At 41.6% G+C, this 21490-nt stretch overlaps 1 protein-coding gene across 10 annotated transcripts in view; it reads left to right on the forward strand.

The window, feature by feature from the left end:
• TENM4 (teneurin transmembrane protein 4) overlaps positions 1–21490 on the forward strand; it is a 601078-nt gene that overhangs the window by 548186 nt on the left and 31402 nt on the right. For all 10 annotated transcript variants that reach the window (XM_032679109.1, XM_032679110.1, XM_032679111.1 and 7 more), the window contains 3 exons: positions 5606–5760; positions 8878–9755; positions 21020–21192. In XM_032679109.1, coding sequence (XP_032535000.1) covers positions 5606–5760; positions 8878–9755; positions 21020–21192 — 1206 coding nt within the window. The remainder of the gene's footprint in view (positions 1–5605; positions 5761–8877; positions 9756–21019; positions 21193–21490) is intronic.

The following is a 21490-nucleotide window of genomic DNA, read 5'->3' on the forward strand; positions in this document are numbered from 1 at the left end:
TTCTGGATAGAGGTTCTTTTCTCACTTCATTGAAGGAAGGAGAACTCCCTTTAGATGATCAGCTTAGAAAAGACATTACGAGATAAAACCCTCCAAGAATTTCACACTTCACCTATCTTTGGCTTCTCTCTTAAAGATAGGCTACAGAAACATAGGACAGTTAGATCCCTGGATGAAATAGGGGTGGCAGTGGTTTGGTCGGGGTATTTATCACAGCTATTAGGAACCAGTCTGATATTTCCAATTCATTTGCCACAGTGCACAGCAAAGCTTTCGGATGCTAATGAATTTCAATATATCCTTGCAAATTAAAGTGTTACCACTTCCTAATTATCATCTGCTAATAATGATCCTCTTCTACAAGCAATCTAAAGAAAAATTAAAACTTCAGCTTGTCAAAGCATTTCTTTTCATCTGAGTACTCACCAGTGGTTCTTCTCGGGAAAATGTTGTGGCAGAGAAATTACCATGGAGCCTGCAATTAAGAGAAATTGCAGTGACAAGACTGACAAAATAGGAAGAAGGCTTCAGAAGGGACGTGGGGAGGGAGAGGGCATCTCATTCATTTAGCACCATAACACCAATGCAAAATGAAGTAATTAATTTGGGGACAGATTGCTTCCTTCACTGTGTCCTGCTGAATGTGTAAACAAAATCTCAGTTGTTTGCTAAGTGTTCAAGAGTTTGACAGAATGAAATGAAAAAACTCAACCCTCCAGAATCTGTTAACATTTTCATTATCAGATAATAATAGAAGGACCATTTCAGGGAAGACCAGAGGCTGAGGGAAGAAAATATCTTGTCTCTTACTGTGGCCAAAAAGTCACACAGGGAAATGTGTGAACGGTCTCACATGAGTGGTCAGTGATAGAGTGGTCTTTCTCTGCTGTCACTCCAGATGATAGTCATCAACATCTAGGGGACTTTCTGAAGAAATTGCACTTGGACCTATGCTTAGATACCGCCATAAATTGGCTTAGAAACCTCCCTAAACACCTAATTTTATTCTTCCAGGCACCCTGTGCTAATAATTTCCACAATTTCTTTAACGAGGTCATGAAAAAGGATGGTTCTTTTGAGGCCAGATCACTGTTAACTGTTGTTCTCCATGTGCCTGTAGTTCCCTCCTTGACCAGTGCAGAGCACAAAGCTGATCTTTGCAGAAAACTTTTTGTGGGAATTCCTGTGAGCTCTTTTTCAGATTGTCATTGCATATGGGTAGTTAGGCTTTCCCCTTCCCTTGTGAATTCCTCTGTACTTATTGATATTGATTTTCATCTGCCATTTTATGACTCAGTCATTCCAGTCAGACAAGAAAGCTTTAAATTTAGATTTCTTTAAGCACCTTTTTTTTAGTTAAAAGGTTTTTTTCCCCTTCTGTTTTTCCTAACTAGAGCTAGATGCACAATGTAATAACTTCTAGCAGTTTGTATTCTAGGACAAACTCACCATGTACCAGTAGCTATTTGAAGCATAACGTTGTGCTGTCACCTCTTCACACTACAAGGTCCTGACATTTCAAGCAAATGTCATCATGTCACAACTTTCTATCATCACAACTCACTGGTGTAATGAAAATGGGGCTACAAGCCCTTGTTTCTTAAGAGATCTCTGTTTTTTCAAGAGGAGCCAGCATGATTTCGTAATGTATGTATTTCATATCTCCGAACCTAAAGTTCTGCAATGCTACCTGGGTAGTGGCAGCAGATGTTTCCTCTCAGAAGCTGTGAGGTTGAGCTTTGAGCTATATGCTGAAAATCTTTAATTCCCTTGTGTTCCTATGGAAACATGAGAGGGGCCTTCTGCCAAAGCATGCCAAGGCCTTTGGCTTAACACGTGTAACATGTGTATTACTCATTTCTGTGCTCATTTGCAGGAGCCAGCTCTCAGCTCTGGAATTGTGCCATTATCAGAAAGGAAACACAGAAAGGTCCAATCTAACCTCTACAATCTGCTGCAAAGAAACCATGAGATGCTTCTCTTCCTCTTCACAGAAGTCATCCATCCAAAGACTTGTCTGTGGGAGAGCAGGGCTCCTCTCTGTAATTAATTTTGATTCCAAGACAATCAACTTAAGTTAGGAAGGGATTGGAGTAGTTGCCATGTGAGGAGCATGAGCTTTGGCAAACTGGAAACTCTGCTTCCCTGGAGAACATCTCAGGAAATGTGAGGCAATTGAGATTGCTTAACCTCCATGAAAGAGGGATAAACAGAGAAGTGCTCTGTGATAAGAATACATACCATTGCCCTGGAGCAGGGTGAAAAGTGGTGACTTTGCTATCCCACTTTAACTTACTCAGGTGTGTAAGCTCTTTGTCTAAGCTGGAATGCAAAATGAGGTTGTGCTCTATCAAGTGATCAGAGCTGGCTCAAGAACCAAAGTGTGTCCAAGTTGTTATTGCTGTAACTGGGTAATCAGATCAGCCATCAAACCCCGGCATTGCACACACTGAGCGACTGTCAGCATACACTGCTGATAAGTCCAATCGAATACATATGGAACTAGGTAAGAGAGAAAATTCTGCCTCATTTAAAATCACATTATCCAACCTGCCACCCTTCACTGGCTTTTGGCTTATCGCACAAACTAATGGACAGACACCCTAAAAAATACTTGTTGTGAACCAAGGAATGGGTAAGAGACTCTCGTGTTTGATAAAAGCCAGTTAGGATCAACTAAACCCTCTATCATGCCTCAGTTGTTTTCCTAGTTGTCAAGCAAGTACCAGCAAACATGAAAGAACTTGTCCTTATGCTGGCAAAATAATTAGAGGAGCAGTAACCTTCAACAGCAGATGCCAGCAACAGGTGACATGTGTCGGTATCCTGGATGACTCATTGGACAGGGCGCCAGCCAGGGCACAGTGCTGACACATCTCATGGTAGGTGAAGACAGCTTCCAGAAAGCCATGGATGCCAGTGAGATATTGATGCTTGTACTGTCAGATCCCTCTGCAAGCACTTGACAAAGTGCTAAGATACAACTGATGTATTTTTATTGTATAGTGATGTATTTTTATTGTATAGTGAGAATAAGTGGGCACCACTACTGTGACTTCTCCCATAACACTTATCAAATCACAGAATGGTTGGGTTGGAAGGGACTGTACAGATCATGTAGTTCCAACCCCCCTGACATGGGCAGGGACACCTTCCAGGTTGCTCAGAGCCCCGTCCAACCTGTGCTTGAATACTTCTAGGGATGGGGCAGCCACAATTTCGTTGGGAAACCTTTGCCAGTGCCTCACCACCCTCAGTAAATTTAGATGTGCAGCAGTTACCTTCTGCTCCTCTTTGAGACTCTTGTTTCATGGTCCTGGAAAGATCAGTCCTATCTTGGCATGAGTTAAACATAGGTATTAGAGTGTAAGACTAGAAGCAATCTTTTAGGTCATTCAGTCCTGTCATCCATTATCTCAGCAATCCTGCTATATAATCCCCTCTAAAATTAATGAACTTCATCTTGAAAGCAGCAAGTAATTTTTTTCCTCACTGCCCTAGATGCTATTCTGAAACCACACTGCTCTGATGGTCAACTATCCAATCCAGGTCAAAATTATGCCCTTCAAACAGGTAGATGTTACAAAGAAGTAACAAAATGCTGGTTTTTACCTCCTGTCAATAGCAAACGGCTCCCATTCAGCTCAGTGACCTGAAACATCAGTTCCCGGACTCCTAATTGACTTTGAATTAACAGGTTGCAACCATGTCCGAATCCCTTCCTTTTCCTCAGCCCAATGGAGAAGTTTGTTCTGTCTCTCAAGCAATGACTTAGGTCTGAGGTTTTCCTTCTAGGCCAGATTATCTTCTGTGGATTTCCATGTAACCAAATACGATATGTTTTTCTACATATTACCTATTCCCATTGCTTCCAGCCCATGCAATAGTTACAGTACTGGCTGAAGGCCATGCTTTTAATTGCCAAAGCAATCAGAGGATTAGTCCCTGCTCTATGAAAATCTAGAATCTTTGATCTGTAAACTGCTGCATCTGTACTTCATAGCAGAGCTCACAGTGCATGGAGACTGAGGGTAAATGTTTCAAAGAAGGGGATCTGGCTGCAAAACAGCATTTTGGAGAAACACAAGATCTGATCACTCCTCAAACATTCTAAAAGCTTTCTATCTGAAACAGATTTTCCATCATTTCTGTCACCATGATAACAGCCAAAAAAACAGTCTAGTGAGGATTCAGCTCACTAATTTAATCTGCCTACAAAATAAATGTTTCCTTTGGAGATATTTGCTGTAGTCTCCTTTTATAGTCAATGGGGAGGAAAAGGTATTTCTAGTAGGATTCATATAATCTCCTAGGGATATGTGCTTTAGGGAAATATGAATTGCACTCTCAAAGTAGATTTTTCTCTCCACTGATTGGAAAAGCTCCAAATACTTGCTTAGATGCACAGTGCAGATGTCTGGTTTTGCCAAGTGATTGTTAGCCTGAGAGTGAAAGAAACCAAACAGGAAGATCCTAATATTTGTGTATTCCAAGTAGAATTCTCCCTTGCATAGAAAAGGATGTTACAGGCTTCTACATTAATTTTCTGTTCCTTTACAGTCTTTTAGTGTCTTTAAGACACTCAAACATTATGCTGAGTGGCATTCTGCCACTGTAGGGTAGATGAGATGGATGACTTTATTAGTATCTATGGAGTTATTTTAATTTATACTAGCATAAAGAAGAGGTGAACAAAGCCTTTAACTTCTTATTCCTGCCTTAGTCATGAACTTTCTCTGTGACCTTGTGAGAATTGCTTTATCTGTTACTTTCGTGATATGTAAAATTAGGATGATCACACTCACCGACTGCTATGAGATCTAATTAGTAAGTGTAAAGCACTATGAAATCCTCTGATGGAAGATGCAGAGGGTAGCTAGCCCAGAATAAAGAGGATTAAAGGAGGTTGTGCTACAATAACAAATACATGAGAAATGATGCTTACGGGGAGGTGAAATGGCACATATCTGCAGGTGAGGAAGTGAGAATCAGCAGCCTGTAACTGCTGTCAGCAGACCTCAAATCCACTGACAAGAATATGTCTACAGAGGAGGTCTGGACAATGAATGAATCACTAGCAGAGTTCAAAAGCAGATGAAATACTGTAGATTAGTAGGGTTATCTTAGGGAAAATCCTTCCTCATTTATCCATCTGGAATTTGATTGACCTGATGGATATTTCACAGCCTTTGTCATCATCAGTTTTGAAAGATTCACCAGTGTAACATTTTTATGTGCATGGCTTAGCATTCATACAATAAGCAATAAAACCAAGTTTCTGAACATGCAAGACACACAGTTATTAGAAAAGCTTTTCCTTTCAGCAGTTCACTGAATACCATGCCCTTTTCCAGAAGCGAGCAGGGATTTCTGAATTGCCTCACATGCCATTTGGAAGTGCCTTCCATGGAATGGTGCCAATTCAAAGCTCTTGATAACCAGGACTCCCACATGCCCAACTCTCATCTCATCCCTTTTAATAAAATAAATTGCTCCCAACCAAACCAGCAGTCTCTTTCATGAGCATCAAACCACACACCATCTTCTATTCATCTCATGTCAGGTTGCCATCACTTTCTGACTGTCTTGCTTTGTTCCTCCCCAGGCATCACTGTGGACAAGTTTGGGCTGATTTACTTTGTAGATGGCACTATGATCAGGCGGATTGATCAGAATGGAATCATCTCAACTGTGTTGGGTTCCAATGACTTGACGTCTGCTCGGCCTCTCAGTTGTGACTCTGTTATGGACATTTCTCAGGTAAGACAGTGTTTTGGTTGTGTTTCTATAGAATAGAAGCTTATGCCTTTACCCTGTCTGCACAGCTGTGTGCCTCCCCAGGTCAGAGTTAAGGGCTCAAGAATTCCATTTCTACATATTTTATGATATAAAAATGACTGAATCAAAAAGATCCTTTAAAGATGCAGGAAACTCCTGACTGAGCTAATTCATAGATTTCTGGTAAGTGAGATTTTAAAGATGTCCCAAGCACAGAAGAGACTTCTTTCAGAGCTCCCAGTCAGTGGGAAGACAGAGATTCCTAGAAAGACAGGATTTTTTTAGGCTCATTTATCAAGAAATGAGGTGCTTTAAACTAAAAAGACCCAGTAGCAGTACCCATTTCAGTAGGACTATTTGCCATGCTCTGGCATCTTAGCTAACCACAGGTTTTTTTTCTTTTTCCCCCATCCTAATTTGGCCCAGCATAATTTTAGACCTGAATCAAATTAACATCTAGGAAATACTGATTGGAGGTCTTGATGCCAAAATTAGCAACAGCAGGAAAACAAGAATCTTGAATTGCATCAGATTGCAAATTGGTTGCAGCTACCAGCATCCTGGGCTTTTAAGTCCTGCTGCTTAAAGGTGGAGAGAAAAAAAAAAAAGAGAGAAAAAGAAATCTCAGTGTGATGATTGCTTTACTTCTAGATGGAGCAGAAGAGAAGTCTCTTACAGCCCAGCACTCGATTTTGTGGGGCCTTGGCCAACTTGTCAAATTGTGCCAGTTCATGGGCAGTGTCCTTTGAAACCTTTGTGCCACTTGTTGTTTGCCTGGCTGCAGGAATGTTGTCCTCTCCTATGAAAATATAGATCATAGCTGGTGGGCTAAAAACTGTTATTCAGCCACAATAGATGTCAATGGGGTTTCCTTTTTGTAACTACCTAGATAATTTCTGTGCTCCCATATGGAATCTGTTTGTCTTGGTTTTCCCTCTAATTTGAAAAATCATTCTTACTTCTTTGCAACTGGTTCCCACTGTCTGCAATTTATGAACAAGATGAAATTATGAGTTTAAAAGCTGTTGTGCCTTCTATAGAAGCAAATTTGGATGGTTAAATGCCACACTGCAGTATGTTTTTCATCTTACGAGCATCGTTTCTTCTTTATGTGAATGTCAGGGGCAGTTACCACAAGATCATTGTGGAATAAGGTTTTAAAAATTATTTAATTTCAGGCTGCGTAGCTTCTGTGTAACAAATGTCATATTTAAACACTTCTGAGATGAACATGTGTTAGCTGAAGACTCTTTTTTTCCCTTCAGAAAATCAAGGAGCTATTTTTAGATTAACCTGTACTGGGATGGGCAGATTACCTACCACTTCTGTTCTGGAGAAACACACTGAAGACAAGTTTAATTAAAAAATAAAAATCAGGTTGGGAAGCAGCTTTTCGTCATTTACAGTGGCTAGAAGGGTCTTTTCTGTCAGGTCTCTGAGGCTCCCTGGGACATGAGGACATGAAATATTTAGCTGCCACTGTTGACAAGGAATGGTTTTTAAGAAATAGAAAATTCCCTTGTCAGTTCAGAATAAACTCAGCTCTTGATGCTAACTCAAGACTGCAGAGCTTAAAGACCACTGGAAGGGATGGAGGCATGAATTATTAAAGAGAAAACCACAGGCTATAATGTTTTACTACAAGAAGGGTTAAAATAGGCCAGGAGCTGAGAAAAGGAAGGAGATTTTGCAAACAGAGAACCAGAGTAGACAGAATTCAGCACACTGTTTAGCCATGAAAATCAGCTTCACATATCCAGGCAATAGAAGGGACAATGAACTAAATACCTTGCATCTGATCTCTTAAAAAAAAATGTTGAAAAGGGATTTAAACATAAAGAGAAGCATCAAAAGTAAAGCATGACTGTAGCAGAAGTGTTCAACTACAGGCTTAAAAAAATAGGAATTTCCTGTGTTCCTCCAGATCTTACCTGGTCTCTTCTTGTTCATGGTTTTAAATAAAATCACAGTGAGAGATGGTTTGCTGGACTGCAGCCTGCTGGCATCTACTCCTCCTCCTTCCAATAAGGTTGCAAAATACTCCCCTAAATATAGTCACATCAGATAAATGAGAAGAAGCAGCAACTGAGATGGATGGTGGGAGAAGAAGGTTCAAAACAAAGAAACAATCCTGGAACTGGTTGGTTCCCATCAGCACAACATTGACCTTTTTTTTCCTTATATACACCTAAAGTAAAATAAAATAATCAAAAAAAAAGCATAACTTAGAATTCTTTATTAAAAAAAATTACCCTAAATTCTGTTGGTAAACATTTCTTAGGTTTGGCAACTAAAAGAGTAGACTCACTTGAAAAGACAGTGTATTTCAGAAGCAGAGCTAGAAGCAAAGACCTTCTAGTGCTCAGTTGTGGTGCTGCTAGTCCTGTTTCAGTTCATTTGTGTATATGGATTATCAGTGTAGAACTGTGATGTGTCACTCTTGAACCTATTCTTCCATTATGCTAAAACAAAATGTGAAAATTACCATGAAGGCACAAGTATTTTTCTCCATGAATTGAAATTGCCTGAATTTCCGTGAATTGCTACTTTTCATTTTTGCAGCATAAAGCAGAAAATCGGTGGTTATAACTTAGACATACACACATGCTGTCACAGCTGCCAGTTTTGTGTCTATTCCTCCTTGTCATTTATCCAGAGGAGCTCAGCCACTTGTGTGGAAAAACCTTTAGTAAACGAATCATTATTTTGTGTGTCTGATTTTATAGCACTTCACACAGCAGAATTTGTGGTCACAGGTCTCTGCTATCAGGTCCAGGTTCCATCAATTCAAAAAGCATGGGAGAAGGGAAATCACAGAATGGTTTGCCTCTGTCCATCACCCTGCTCCCACCACTGCTCCAGTGCAGCATGTGGGTGTCCCCATGTGTCTACTTCATATGACCAGGAACTAAGCCCCTCTCTCAATCCAGGTTGTCCTCCATGGCCACCCTATCAAGGAGTAATAATTAGTTGTGTTTCCTTTTACCCATTTTCCCTTTAATCCTTGATGAAACATCCTCATTGTGATTGATTTTTAGCAGTCACACAGTGGAAAAATGTGTTGCTATAAAAATTCCCTTGTGTTGTTTTCCCATTAAGGTTCGTCTAGAATGGCCCACGGATCTGGCAGTCAATCCCATGGATAATTCACTCTACGTCCTCGACAATAACGTTGTGCTACAGATCTCTGAGAACCACCAAGTGCGCATCGTGGCGGGGAGGCCCATGCATTGCCAGGTGCCAGGCATGGATCACTTTCTCCTCAGCAAGGTAGCAATCCATGCCACACTGGAGTCTGCCACCGCCCTGGCTGTCTCCCATAACGGAGTCCTGTACATTGCTGAGACCGACGAGAAGAAGATCAACCGCATCAGACAGGTCACCACCAATGGAGAGATTTCCCTCGTGGCCGGTGCCCCGAGCAGCTGTGACTGCAAGAATGATGCTAACTGTGACTGCTTCTCGGGGGACGATGGCTACGCCAAGGATGCCAAACTCAACGCGCCATCCTCCCTGGCGGTGTGTGCAGATGGGGAGCTGTATGTCGCTGATCTTGGAAATATCAGAATCCGCTTTATTCGGAAAAACAAGCCATTCCTCAACACACAAAATCTATATGAGTTATCCTCGCCCATAGACCAGGAACTCTACCTGTTTGACACCAGTGGGAAGCACCTTTATACCCAGAGCCTTACCACTGGAGATTATCTTTACAATTTTACTTATTCTGGAGATGGAGATATAACCCTGATCACTGACAATAATGGCAATTTAGTCAATATCCGAAGAGATTCCACAGGGATGCCCCTCTGGCTGGTGGTGCCCGATGGCCAAGTCTACTGGGTGACAATTGGTACGAACAGTGCACTCAAGAGTGTAACAACACAGGGGCATGAAGTGGCCATGATGACTTACCACGGCAACTCCGGTCTCCTTGCCACTAAAAGCAATGAAAATGGTTGGACAACATTTTATGAGTAAGTATATTATGAATATTGGGCTGCTGACTTCATTCTATGCTCTCTGAACCATGCAAGGCTGGTAAAATTTAATTCCCTGATCAGAATTATTGTCCAAATAAAATGCCAGAACAGAGAATATTAGATTTCACACAAAAAACAGTAGATGCTGGTAGTTAAGTGTATTAGAGCTTGAATAAGCTCCCTCTACCAAGTCAAGAGTCAGACAGAGTTTCTGCTTAGTTTTTCTAAGTAATTTGGACACCCAGTTCTTAACTGTCAGGATTTAGGTTGCATGTCAGAGAATTTTTCTTGGCTTTGAAAGCCAAGTTCCATTAGATCCTCCTTTTCACAGCTTTTTACCTACTTCCTGTGCTGCAGTGTCTTTTTTGTACTTGTTAGAAATGTCTGATGTAGAATGACAACTGGCAGTGACTAATGTCAGCTTACTCTGGAAGCAATTCTGTAATTAACGGGCTACTCAATTCCAATTGTTGTAATTTTCCTCATTAAGCTTTAAAAGTAGTCCTGGAACTGTTCAAGACCATCCCTGCTCCAAAGAGTGTTTTGAGCAGAGAGGAGACAGGAGGCATTGAAAAACCTGGAGATGGCAGCAACTTGAAGATTTGTACTTCTTTTCTCTACTACTGTTAGCAATTCCCTGCTTATAAATACTGTGAAGACAACACATTTTTGGTATCAAATAGGAAAAAAATAGACAACTGAATGAAGGGAGTCCAGAAAGATGATCTGCAAATGAATGCGGCTGTTGAGAACCCTTTCCCCTCCCTCTTCCTTAGTTCCATTTTTATTTACGAGTCTAGCCTCTTCGAAATGCTCCTTTAAGTGCATAATTTCCCATATGGTTTGAATGGTTACATGGAAGTGTTCAGCTGCCATAATAATAGACCCATTCTAAGAATCCAATTTGGCTAGAATAGACAGTTCTCAAGATTACAAAGAAAAAAGTTGTTAAAGAAAGAGATTTAGGGAAGGAAAGCTGACTGAACTCATGTATCCATGTGTTGATATGCAGTTGCTTTGGTTCTTTCTTTAAAATGTTCCGGGCCCAGTTTCAAATTTCTTTGCTTAATACTCACTGTTTCTGATTCTGCCTTGAAAAGAACTGATGGAAACTCTGTGATGACTCTTTTGAAATGTTGTTTGCATTCCATCAATGTTCTCCTTGCAATTACTATAGCAATATTCCTCAGTGAATCCAAGTTAATATCCTTCCATCTCTTACATTGCATTTGCTTGAGGGAGGCTTTAGGAAGGAAAAAGAGTGTGTTTTTCTCCATAGGAGTGGAAACCAGCTATATTGTCAGGACTATTGTGCTAAATCAAGGAGATATTTTCTTTTTGCAAAGAACCCAGTAGTTCCCGTGCTTGAAAACAGATGTAGCCTCAGACAGTGAAGCAAACTAAACATTACAGCTAATAATGGTCAGATTTATACCTCAAACATAATCTTTTATTTTAAAGCGCGACTGAAAATATAAAGGAAATAAGACAGAAGCTCAAATCCAGCTTACTCTGTGGATATATTTACAACAGTGATCCATTGTTACATGCTGTCCAACAAAATAGAGCATTTGTGAAAGTCATCATTCTGGTCATTTTATGCACTTTAGAAGAGTCATAAGAAAGCTTTTTAGAGCTAAATGGAAGGCAGTATTCTCCAGTGGTTGGACTATGGAAATCTTGACTAGAGCAAGTCAGCACTACATGATAGCACAGCATCACTGAAAGTAGAATTGGGAATGTGCCTTCAGAGGTACCTCATCCAATCCTGTGATCAGTTCTCTCTATTCAACTGTTCCTGACAGCTTCTGATGCAACTTTAAAAAAATACGGGGTAAAAGCCTATATCTGAATTTGTTACCTCAGCCTCCCTTTATAGGCAGGGAAGAGAAACGGGCACTTTTGAGGTGAGTTTCTTTCTTATGAGTTATGTCAGGTGCCTGCTTTAAGATGAGATGAGACAAGTTGTATTCTGAAAGTTTCTCTCTGCAAAGGCAGTACAGAATGATGAGTTTAGATACAGATGTTTACATTTCAGATATCTACAATTTGGTCAAATGGATCCTATCAAAGTCATCTGAGTTATTTATAAAAATTGTTAGTCATAACAATATATTTACCTATTTTATTGTTACTGTTAGAAAGCTTTTCTTTGTATGCTGAGACTAAATCTTCCTTGATTGAATTGGAGACTGTCCCTCTTCATGCTGTCTTATCCCACCCCACTGCATCCCATCCTATCCTATCCTATCCTATCCTATCCTATCCTATCCTATCCTATCCTATCCTATCCTATCCTATTCTATCCTATCCACTAAGGACTTGGAAAGCAAATCAGTAAATTAGCAGGGATTGATTCTGTCCCAGTTTTGCATGTGTAACCTGGGAAAAAATATAAAATTAGAAAATTAGTAAATAAAGGTGAGATATTTAGATTGCTTGATGAAGTAGGTTTCATTTAAACAAAATATGTCTAATGACAAGGGTACACATGTAACTGGGCTAAGCATTGACTCTCAGGAGCTCTAGTGAGCAAGGCATCAAGTCATTCAGTGTGATCCTTAGCATAATTCCACAGCAAATCTGTCTAACTTGTTGGTTTCATGGACAAATCAACATAACACATTCACTCATTGCACTCTACTTGTAGTGGATAGTAGGAAGATGATGTGACTAATAGTGTCAGTTCCGATGTTTGCAATTTATGAAGGATAGTGAAAATTGAAGTCGGGGCAGAAAAGCTCTACAAAAATGCATTCATGGGGAGAACTAAAAAGACTTGATCTATTTATCTCAACATGAAGGAGACTGTCTAGATCACAACATGTCAGCCAAAACTATCGCCTACAGAGGGACTCTCAACCTAGCAGAGAAAGGCCTTAGAAGAGTAAGAGAAAGAAAAGCTAGAGACATTGAAGTTGACAAGAAGGTGTGGTTTTGTAAGGCTGAGATGACCTAACTGGTAGAGTGACCAACCATGAAAGCGGTACATTCTCCATTTCTTGGTGTCTCAGAGCAGGATTCTAATGCCTTCCTTAAAATATATTCTCACCAGACAGAAGATTTGTGTGACTCAAACACACGCTACAGGGATGAGTGGCAGGATGAAGTCTAAGTTCCTTGATAACCAAGAAGCTTAAGAAGATGGTGTAAACCAAATCAACATTCACTACCTTCAGGTTATTGGTTTCTCTATCAGAACATCAGGGGAAAGTTTAAGTGATTTAATTACCAAGAATAACTGGAAGGTGCTCTGAGTAGTTTTCAGTCCTGGCTGAAGGGGAAGGTGAAGTTCATATTTCTGTTTTGCTCATGGACAGAGAAATAAAGGTATCAAATATGACTCAGAGGAAAAGCTTCATGTTTCTGACTGCACATAATAGTTGTTTATGGGCCAGGGCAAGCTGGACACCACTGTTTAAAAAGTTAAGAGTAAAGTAAATCCAACTGGCAAGTTTGCACTGCTCTAGTGGCCCGAAGAAGAACATCCTTACAAGATTTACCTTTACCTGACTGTCTAGAGAGGTGCAAAACCAAACACCCAACATGAAAGAGCAATGGTGATGTGAGAGTGGCATCACTGTATGTGTTCATCATAGAATCATAATATCATAGAATAGTTTGCGTTGGAAGGGACCTTAAAGAACATCTAGTTCCAACCAGCATAGCCAGCATCTCTGGTTCTCTTCCAGTTGCTGTTCTTACCAGGGCATTTCTTAGCCTTTATCATAAGGCTGCAAAGAGCATATGGGCACATTGGTGTAATTATGGAGAGGAGAGAAGGAGGCAGGATACATTGATTCAATACTGGAGGTCTGTCTCCAGGGCACACCAGGGAACCCAGGTTCTCCAAGGCTTCAGGATGGGCTGGCAACAGTCTCTTCATTTCTGTGGAGAAAGGAATGAAACTGGTGCTGTCTTCAGGCAGTGGCAGAGTTGCTCATAGGACTTACAGCTCTTCCTTTCACTCATCTACAGCCAAGCCTCCTCTAACAATGCTGTTTTATCAGGTTTAGCTCTGAGTAAGGTTCGGTGTGTAATGGTGTGCAGTTTCCCCTTTCATTTGAGAGTGAAACTTAGCTCCCTGCAGTAATTAGCCTGTCCCCAAGGCCTATCTACAACTTCTTTGAGGATTTTAGCATTATATAGGCCTTCCCTGCCTCTGCAGAGAGCTTGACATTAGCTGTCAGTTAATGCAATGCAGCCCAGCTTGGCCAGTAACTGGATTAAAGACTTGCCTTCCCATTGAACTGGTGACAGCGATAATCAGCAGCAAAGGAAGTTGATCTGGAAACTCAGCCAGGGAAATGACTTCTTGTTCGGCTCCTCCAGTCAAAGACAAAGGATGCTGTATGACTACTTGCTGCTTTGTTGTTGCTGCTTTTCAACTTGACCTGAAAAAAATTGCTACCAGCCTTTACAAAGTTCCTTAGCAGTTGCTGTTTGTCTGCTTCAGAATCCGGAAAGTCTTATTAATGGATTTGTTTAAATCAAGAATATGGCAATTATCTTGATTAGTTCACTGAGATGTTATCACTGTACATTAATTCAATTTCCCTCTAAGCTGAAGTCAAACCTTCTATGCATTATTTAGCCCAGATGAGGTTCTTTTGCTTAGATCCTTTGTGTGCCCAATTAGTTTTGAAGGTCACCTCCTCCCATACAGACTGAAGTACTTACACACAGCTCCAGCCAAGCCCAAGAAATTCAAAACCTTTTCATGGACTCCCCAAGAAGTGGCTCACAGCTGCCTGAAGGGCAAAGATCTCATAGAGCCAGGTCTTCTGATGGGTGGTAAGGGGAGCTTTGACCTGTAACATTGGATGCTGTTTTACAGAGAACCAAACTCTGCCAAACCTCACACACTGTAATGGATGGAAAGTAGAAGCCAGCTGGACTGAGCATGCAGGAGGACCTTGAATGGCTTCCCAGTGAACCCCAGGGCTCAGCAGAAGTCCCACCCCAGCACCAGCAGCATTTGGTTCCCAAGCCAATGCCCTGGTCTGTGTGACTGTGGTACCAGAACTGGGCAACATGGTCAGCATCTACCATGGTGAGACGCAGGCTCAGTCTGCTTTGCAGTTGGTGTAAAGGCTTTGAGGTTTTTTTCCTCTCTTAGGCAAAACCAGAGTTAAATAATGCGTATTGCCCTTAGAGGAGCAGCCACCTCTTGACTCAGAGAAAAGCTGCCTTCCTGCATTAATAACGTCCCATCTTGGCTTTTGCCCTCCCTCCTCTTTTAGCAAGATTTCTTTGTTCCACTTGCTCCACAGTTTCTACATGATAAATTATGAAATTCTCATCATTGTTCCTCAGATGAAGCTACAGTGAAACTCTGCTAAGTGCCATGATAAAATAGCCCTTTTCCAGCGCTCTCACTAAATTGTGAGGTCATATTTTGAGCCATTGGCCTGCCCTGAAATGAATGCCTGGTGGCAGAGTTTAGTTGAGAACCAAGGGAATTACGAGAATCATAAGAGCTAGAGAGAGATCTTCATCTTCTTGTTTGGGCAGTCAGAAAATTCAGCAGACTGTGACCACAACCTGGCCTTGGGTCATTAGGGAGAGGACTTGCCTTCATGCATATTTGAGTACTATCGGTTTGTCTGTTATAGATTTTTTTTTAATGTTCTGTTTAATGTTGTTTGAAAAACTGAGATGAGGCAAACTTGTTCAGAGGCGTCGGGTGCACGTCAGTATAATCGCATGCAAAATATAGTTTGCAAGGTCCGTTTAGATACTTTGGCACTAAGTGCAAAATTATTATTGTGATTTTTTTTCTGATCTATATGAGTGGTAGTTTTAAAAGGTTGATGAAATGTGAAAAAGCTAAAATGAGAAAACCCAGAAACTCAGGCAAGGAATTGATTTCTGAATAGATGGTATTTAGGATGCTCTTTAATTCCCAAGGCCCAGATCTCTACACAATGGTAATGTGATAAATGAAAGCTCTGAATGTTTACAAGCCAACAATTAGGCCTCATAAGCACCAAATACCATTTTAATTCTGTGCATTGAACCTTAGCTAAATACATTTCCAATTGGGAATGGATGGCAACGGCTTCCTTTGCTGGCCTAATAATTGTCACTGTAAGTGCTGAGGCTTTGCAGCAGGTTTGAAAGGGAGGCAGCAGCTGTGTTAGCAGGTGATGGATTCATTGCTCCAAGTGGCTGCTGTGTGCACTCCTGTGCTTCAGTATTTCCTTAATGCTGGGGCTTTCAGAGCATTTGGAGAACACAGAAGTCTTAGGCTGTGATGAAAACTGGCCCACCCTTAAATCCTGATGCTGCGGAAACAGACTAGGCAGCTTAGCTGCAAAATGAGGTGACTAGGGGAGATTTATGTTACTGCAAATACCAGGGCACACCTGCAGCTACCTAAGAGCCAGTCACTTGGCTGGCTCTTAGGTAGCTTCCTCTCCAAGCTGAGGTGTGCCCTGTATGTGCCTTTATGGGGCTGAAAGCAGAGGTGGAAGGAGCCGACTCATTTAACTCGTTAAGCATATTATCTGTTTGGGATGTGCAAGTCTTCAAATCCCTGGGAGACTGTGGGTTTGTGATAGATGATATCAGGTGTATGTTGTGTGAGCTAAAGCAGGGGAAAAGGGAAAAATGCTCCAGAGTCCTGAGCAAAACAGAAAAAAGAGGAACTGCTTGCCAAGAGGCAAACACTGTGTGTATACATGCTAACTGGCTTCCCACACCTCCTTTTGCATTCTCACCACAGTGCTAAAAGGAGTTTTTGTTACACCACGAGTGTTTTACACTTCATCTGCCACAATTAAAATTAATAATAAAAATGGGAGCATTCTAATTGTGATACCTTCTCACCTTTCACCCTTTGTAAGGCAGGACCTCCTTGCAGGTGCAAAATCAGTGAGCTGTCACCCCCCAAAGACAGTGCTTGGCAGGTCCCTGCCTGGCTGCTGGGCAGAGAGAGGTGCAGCAGCTCCTGCACATGCAGAAAACACAGATGGTCCTGGTTCCTTCTGGTGGACATTAATAGGGTGACTAAGAAGGTGCCAAAAGTCTGATGTACATGTGCAGACATCTTAAACCAATTCCAGCAGACCATTCCAGACTGTTCTGGCCCAAAAGGAGCCTTGCTTTTCAGGATCCAAAGTCCCAAATGGAAATCCTTTCTCTTGATGAAGTTCTTGATGAAGTACTGTGAATTTTGTACAGCTGTAAAAATGTAACCATGTAAATTACGTGTATTGTACTTAGTCATTTTGAATTTACCAGAAAAATGTGTCCACAAAGGTCTAAGCACCATTACACTCTTTCATGGTCTTTTTTCGTGCTGTTTTAACCTAATTTGAACAAGCAGAGGTTACTGGCAGATTTCTCTAGTTGCATATTTGCAAATATTACATATTTGCCCAGCAGAGGTGGAGGACGGTTTGTGAGAGTGCTGGGAGCTTGAGGTCCAGGAATATTAAAAAAAAGGCGCTACTTAAATAGTATATAAAATAATATTTATTTTACATTACATATTATTGTATAAAAAGACATGACATGCCTTTTAATAAGGGCATGCAATGATAGGATAAGGGAAAATGGCTTTAAACTAAACAAGAGTAGGTTTAGAATAGATAATAGGAAGAAATTCTTTACTGTGAGGGTGGTGAGGCACTGGAACAGGTTGCCCAGAGAAGCTGCGGCTGCCCCATTCCTGGAAGTGTTCAAGGCCAGGTTGGATGGAGCTTTGGGCAACCTGGTCTAGTGGAAGATGTCCCTGCCCACAGCAGGAGAGTTGAAGTGAGGTGATCTTTAAGGTCCCTTCCAAGCCAAACCATTCTGTGATTCAGTGTTTCGATGAATAGAGTTAAAGCATCTGAGTGTCTGCTGCTGCTTGGGGCTGTTAAACTGAGTATCTACAGGGTTTTGAGACTTTCTTTGGAGCTCATAAGTAGGGCTTGCATGGAGTATAAGTTTTTTGCTGACTCTCAGCATTTTGCTGAGTGTCACTCAGTTAAGATAAAACCTATGACTCAGAGGACATTAACTCAGCACTTTTCACATGAACAAGCCCTCTGCCTGCATCCTGGCTTTTGCTTTCCTTATTTCCCTAACCTGCAAACCCACTTCCTTGGCACACCTGTATTACACCAAACTCACCTCTTAGGCTTCAGACTGGTTTGTATATAGGACTATTGATGTTGTGGTAGAAGGAATTTGGGATGTTACACAACACACCTTCAGTGATAACAATGTTTTCTCTACTCAAGGGAGACACTAAATCATCTCCCATGTGTCCTGTCTCAGCAGATGGGGTAAAGATGTCACCTGCGATGTTTTCTGTTTAAGATTCACATGCTGTTTTAGGAGGAGATGGGCAGATGACTGGAGACAGTACAAGCAAAACACATAAGTCTCAGTGCAAACAGGGCAGCCACAAACCTGGAGTAAACTAGTACTGGGAGCACTTTAGTTCTGGCTCTTTCAAGGAAATGCAGTTCAGATCCAGGCTGTGTGCTGCTAGTTGCTTGGAAAAGCTTTAACTGATCTCTGCCAAACTCCTGCAATGCAGTCCTGATTTTATCCCTTTTTTGTTCATTTCTTTTTTTCTTCTTCTTTCTTTTCCATTTCACAAGTGGATGATTGATTGCCAGGATCTTGGAGGGAAAGGGCAAGGCTGTTCCTCATGCTTGGATAATCCCATGACTGATAGGCTGACACTGTGGAGGGCCAAATGCTTTCTTCTACCTTGCTACATCCCCTTCTGCCAAAGGGCAAGAAAAGCTTCATGTGATGATGTCTCCAAACCTGAGGGCTGGAGAGACTTGCAATGAGGTCACCCACTTAGTCACTATACACTAAATATTAAACTTGGACAAAAATCACCTTTTCAACCAGCCCTTCGTCACACAAAATCACTGTCAAATGCAAAGTTACCAGCACTGTGCCCAAATCTGGGAAAATGAGAATGGAAGACAAGAAATATTTCTTTTCCTGTATAGTGTGGAGCCAGTCCAATGACTACTCAGTGGGTTGCAACTTGAGAGTACTTTGTGATTCCCTTTCCTTTCCTTTCCTTTCCTTTCCTTTCCTTTCCTTTCCTTTCCTTTCCTTTCCTTTCCTTTCCTTTCCTTTCCTTTCCTTTCCTTTCCTTTCCTTTCCTTTCCTTTCCTTTCCTTTCCTTTCCTTTCCTTTCCTTTCCTTTCCTTTCCCTTTCCTTTCCTTTCGCTTTCCCGTGCCTTTCCTTCCTCCTTTCCTTTTCCTTTCCTTTCGCTTTCCTTCCTTTCCCTGTGTTTTTTTCGTCTTTCCTGTTTCTCTTACCTCTCTCTTCTCTTCTCTTCTCTTCCTCTTCTCTTCTCGTCTCTTCTGTCCTTCCTCTTCTCTTCTCTTCCTCTTCTCTGTCTCTTCTCTTCTCTTCTCTTCTCTTCTCGGTCTCTTATCGTCTCTTACTCTTCTCTTCCTCCCTCGTCGCTTCCTCTTCCTCTTCTTCTGCTTCCTCTTCTCTTCTCTCTTTTCTTTTTGTTTGGTTTGTGAGTTTTGTTATTAGTGGGATCTATTTTCTTATTCCCCAGCTCAGAGTAATCCTAAAGAGAAGCATCAGGAGCTCCTCAACCATTTGCTCCCTCCAAGGTCTGATCATCTGAATGCAGATCCCCTCTAACACATTTCCTCCTCTATTCTTAAAAGTGTTGGGCAGTGGGGTTTCCAGTGCTCCATCTCTTCCTCTTCTTGGAGCAACACTGGACCTTGAAAATATTCTAGAGCTTCTAACCTGAATTTTCCTTGTTTCCATTCAAAGATTACTTTTTGTCACATCCTCAATAGACATGACAAGCAATTAATTATAATCTGCTTCAGAATATCCACTGTCAGGGTGGTATTTTCCCATTTCCTTGTCTTCCCTTTTCTAAATCAACTCTTTTATTTTGGCTTTGCCTCTTAGATCATGTTCTCTAAGCTTGTTATCCTTAATGTATCCTTTATATTACTTTGTCATTCCGAGGAATTGTGCCCTTCACTGGACACTGTGATCCATCAAAGGCTCTCCACTGGATAGGGCAGGAAAACATGTCCTCTCTGCTCACCCAGCATTCATTTTGCATCCCCAAGTGATATGTTTTCATAACATCATCTTCTTGTATATCATATAAATCATTCTTAAAAGATGGGCAGGACTTGAAAAAACTCCAGCATTTATCACTGACTGATTTGCTGGAACTTTCCTATTGTTTCTCCCTGACTATTTAAATATCCCTTCCCTGAAGGTCCATCTTATCAGAACTTTCAACAGCCCTCCAGAGATAAGCCAGTAGAGCTTCCTACTACCCTCAATTTCAGACTACAATAGCCTTGCTGCAAAGGTCCCTTGCCAACCCTCTGACCCTAGCTCAGTCTGTAACCCACAGGCACCTGTTTTGTAATGCCACAAATGAGAGGCAGGATGGTGTTTGCTCTGTCAACTCAGGAGGACTCTAGACACAAGTGTCTGCTTATCTTTCTATCGAAAAATAACTCCCCCAGCTTGTTAACTGCTGTGGGACCTGCATGTATGGAGCTTATTTCATCTGGGTCTTGGTACATGGGTGTCCACATCACAGAAACCTTCCCAGATGGCACTTATGTAGATTCCTCATTGGAAAAGCCAAGGACACAGTAGGGGTGAAAACTGGTCTGCTTTTTTACGCTTTTAAATCAGTCCTTCCAGATGGTCCTAGTAAAGTAAAAGGTAGGCATTGGGGTTTCAGCTGTGCTCGGGGCTCTACACCGTGTTCACAAAGGACAGTTCTCTTACCTGATGTGACCAATCTGGCAGGCCCTTGATGCTATCTTAACATTTAGCTTTTAAATAAGATAGGGAAAAAAAGTAAAAAAAATAAATTGCTGAAAAGCTCAGGACACAGCCAGACAAAATAGTTGATGGCCTTCAGAAACTTGTAGTTCTGCTAGACAGGATTCACAAGCCAGTGTGTTTTCCTAAGTCACCGTATAGTGGAAGAGCAATAAAGTTACTCTCGTAAACAAGAAGCATGGTTCAGGTGAGAAGAATTGGAAAAATATTGTTAAAATGCAGGCTAATACATATTTAGTCACTTTCTGTTCATTTTCTTCAGCTAAAAGCTGTGATTTTCTTCTCATGAAGCCAGAAAAAGTCAGGACAGCCTGACAGAGTGACAATGCATTTTATTCTGGGAGAAATCTGGATGAAGACTTGAAGACTTGGTCTCTGCTTTATAGGATGATTCCTGCCTCCCACCTCTCTGTTGATGCTGTCGACTTCACTCCATCCTCCCTTTCAGGTACGACAGCTTTGGCCGCCTGACCAACGTGACCTTCCCTACTGGCCAAGTGAGCAGCTTCCGCAGCGATACCGACAGCTCCGTGCACGTCCAGGTGGAAACCTCCAGCAAGGATGATGTCACGATAACAACCAATCTGTCAGCATCAGGAGCCTTCTACACCCTGCTCCAAGGTGAGTTGGACCACTGTTCCTTTTCCTGACCAAGCTGCACAAAATCAGGAAACAGGCATCGTCTTGATAATCCCAGCACCAAAAATCACCTGCATCCCCAGTGCCCGAGAGCTCCCCACATGCTGGTACAGACACACACTCACAGCTACTTAGCCACATTCCCAAGCACAGCAGTTGCTCTGCAGCTGTTTTTCTGCACTCCCAGCCGGTCCCCTTGCCGTGCAGTCTCACGCAGTACAATCCTCCATCATCATTACCATTATTGTTGTAATAAAAAGGGTTGCATAAATCGAACCAC

Source organism: Chiroxiphia lanceolata, chromosome 2, assembly GCF_009829145.1.
Source record: "Chiroxiphia lanceolata isolate bChiLan1 chromosome 2, bChiLan1.pri, whole genome shotgun sequence".
In the NCBI taxonomy this organism is placed as follows: domain Eukaryota; kingdom Metazoa; phylum Chordata; class Aves; order Passeriformes; family Pipridae; genus Chiroxiphia; species Chiroxiphia lanceolata.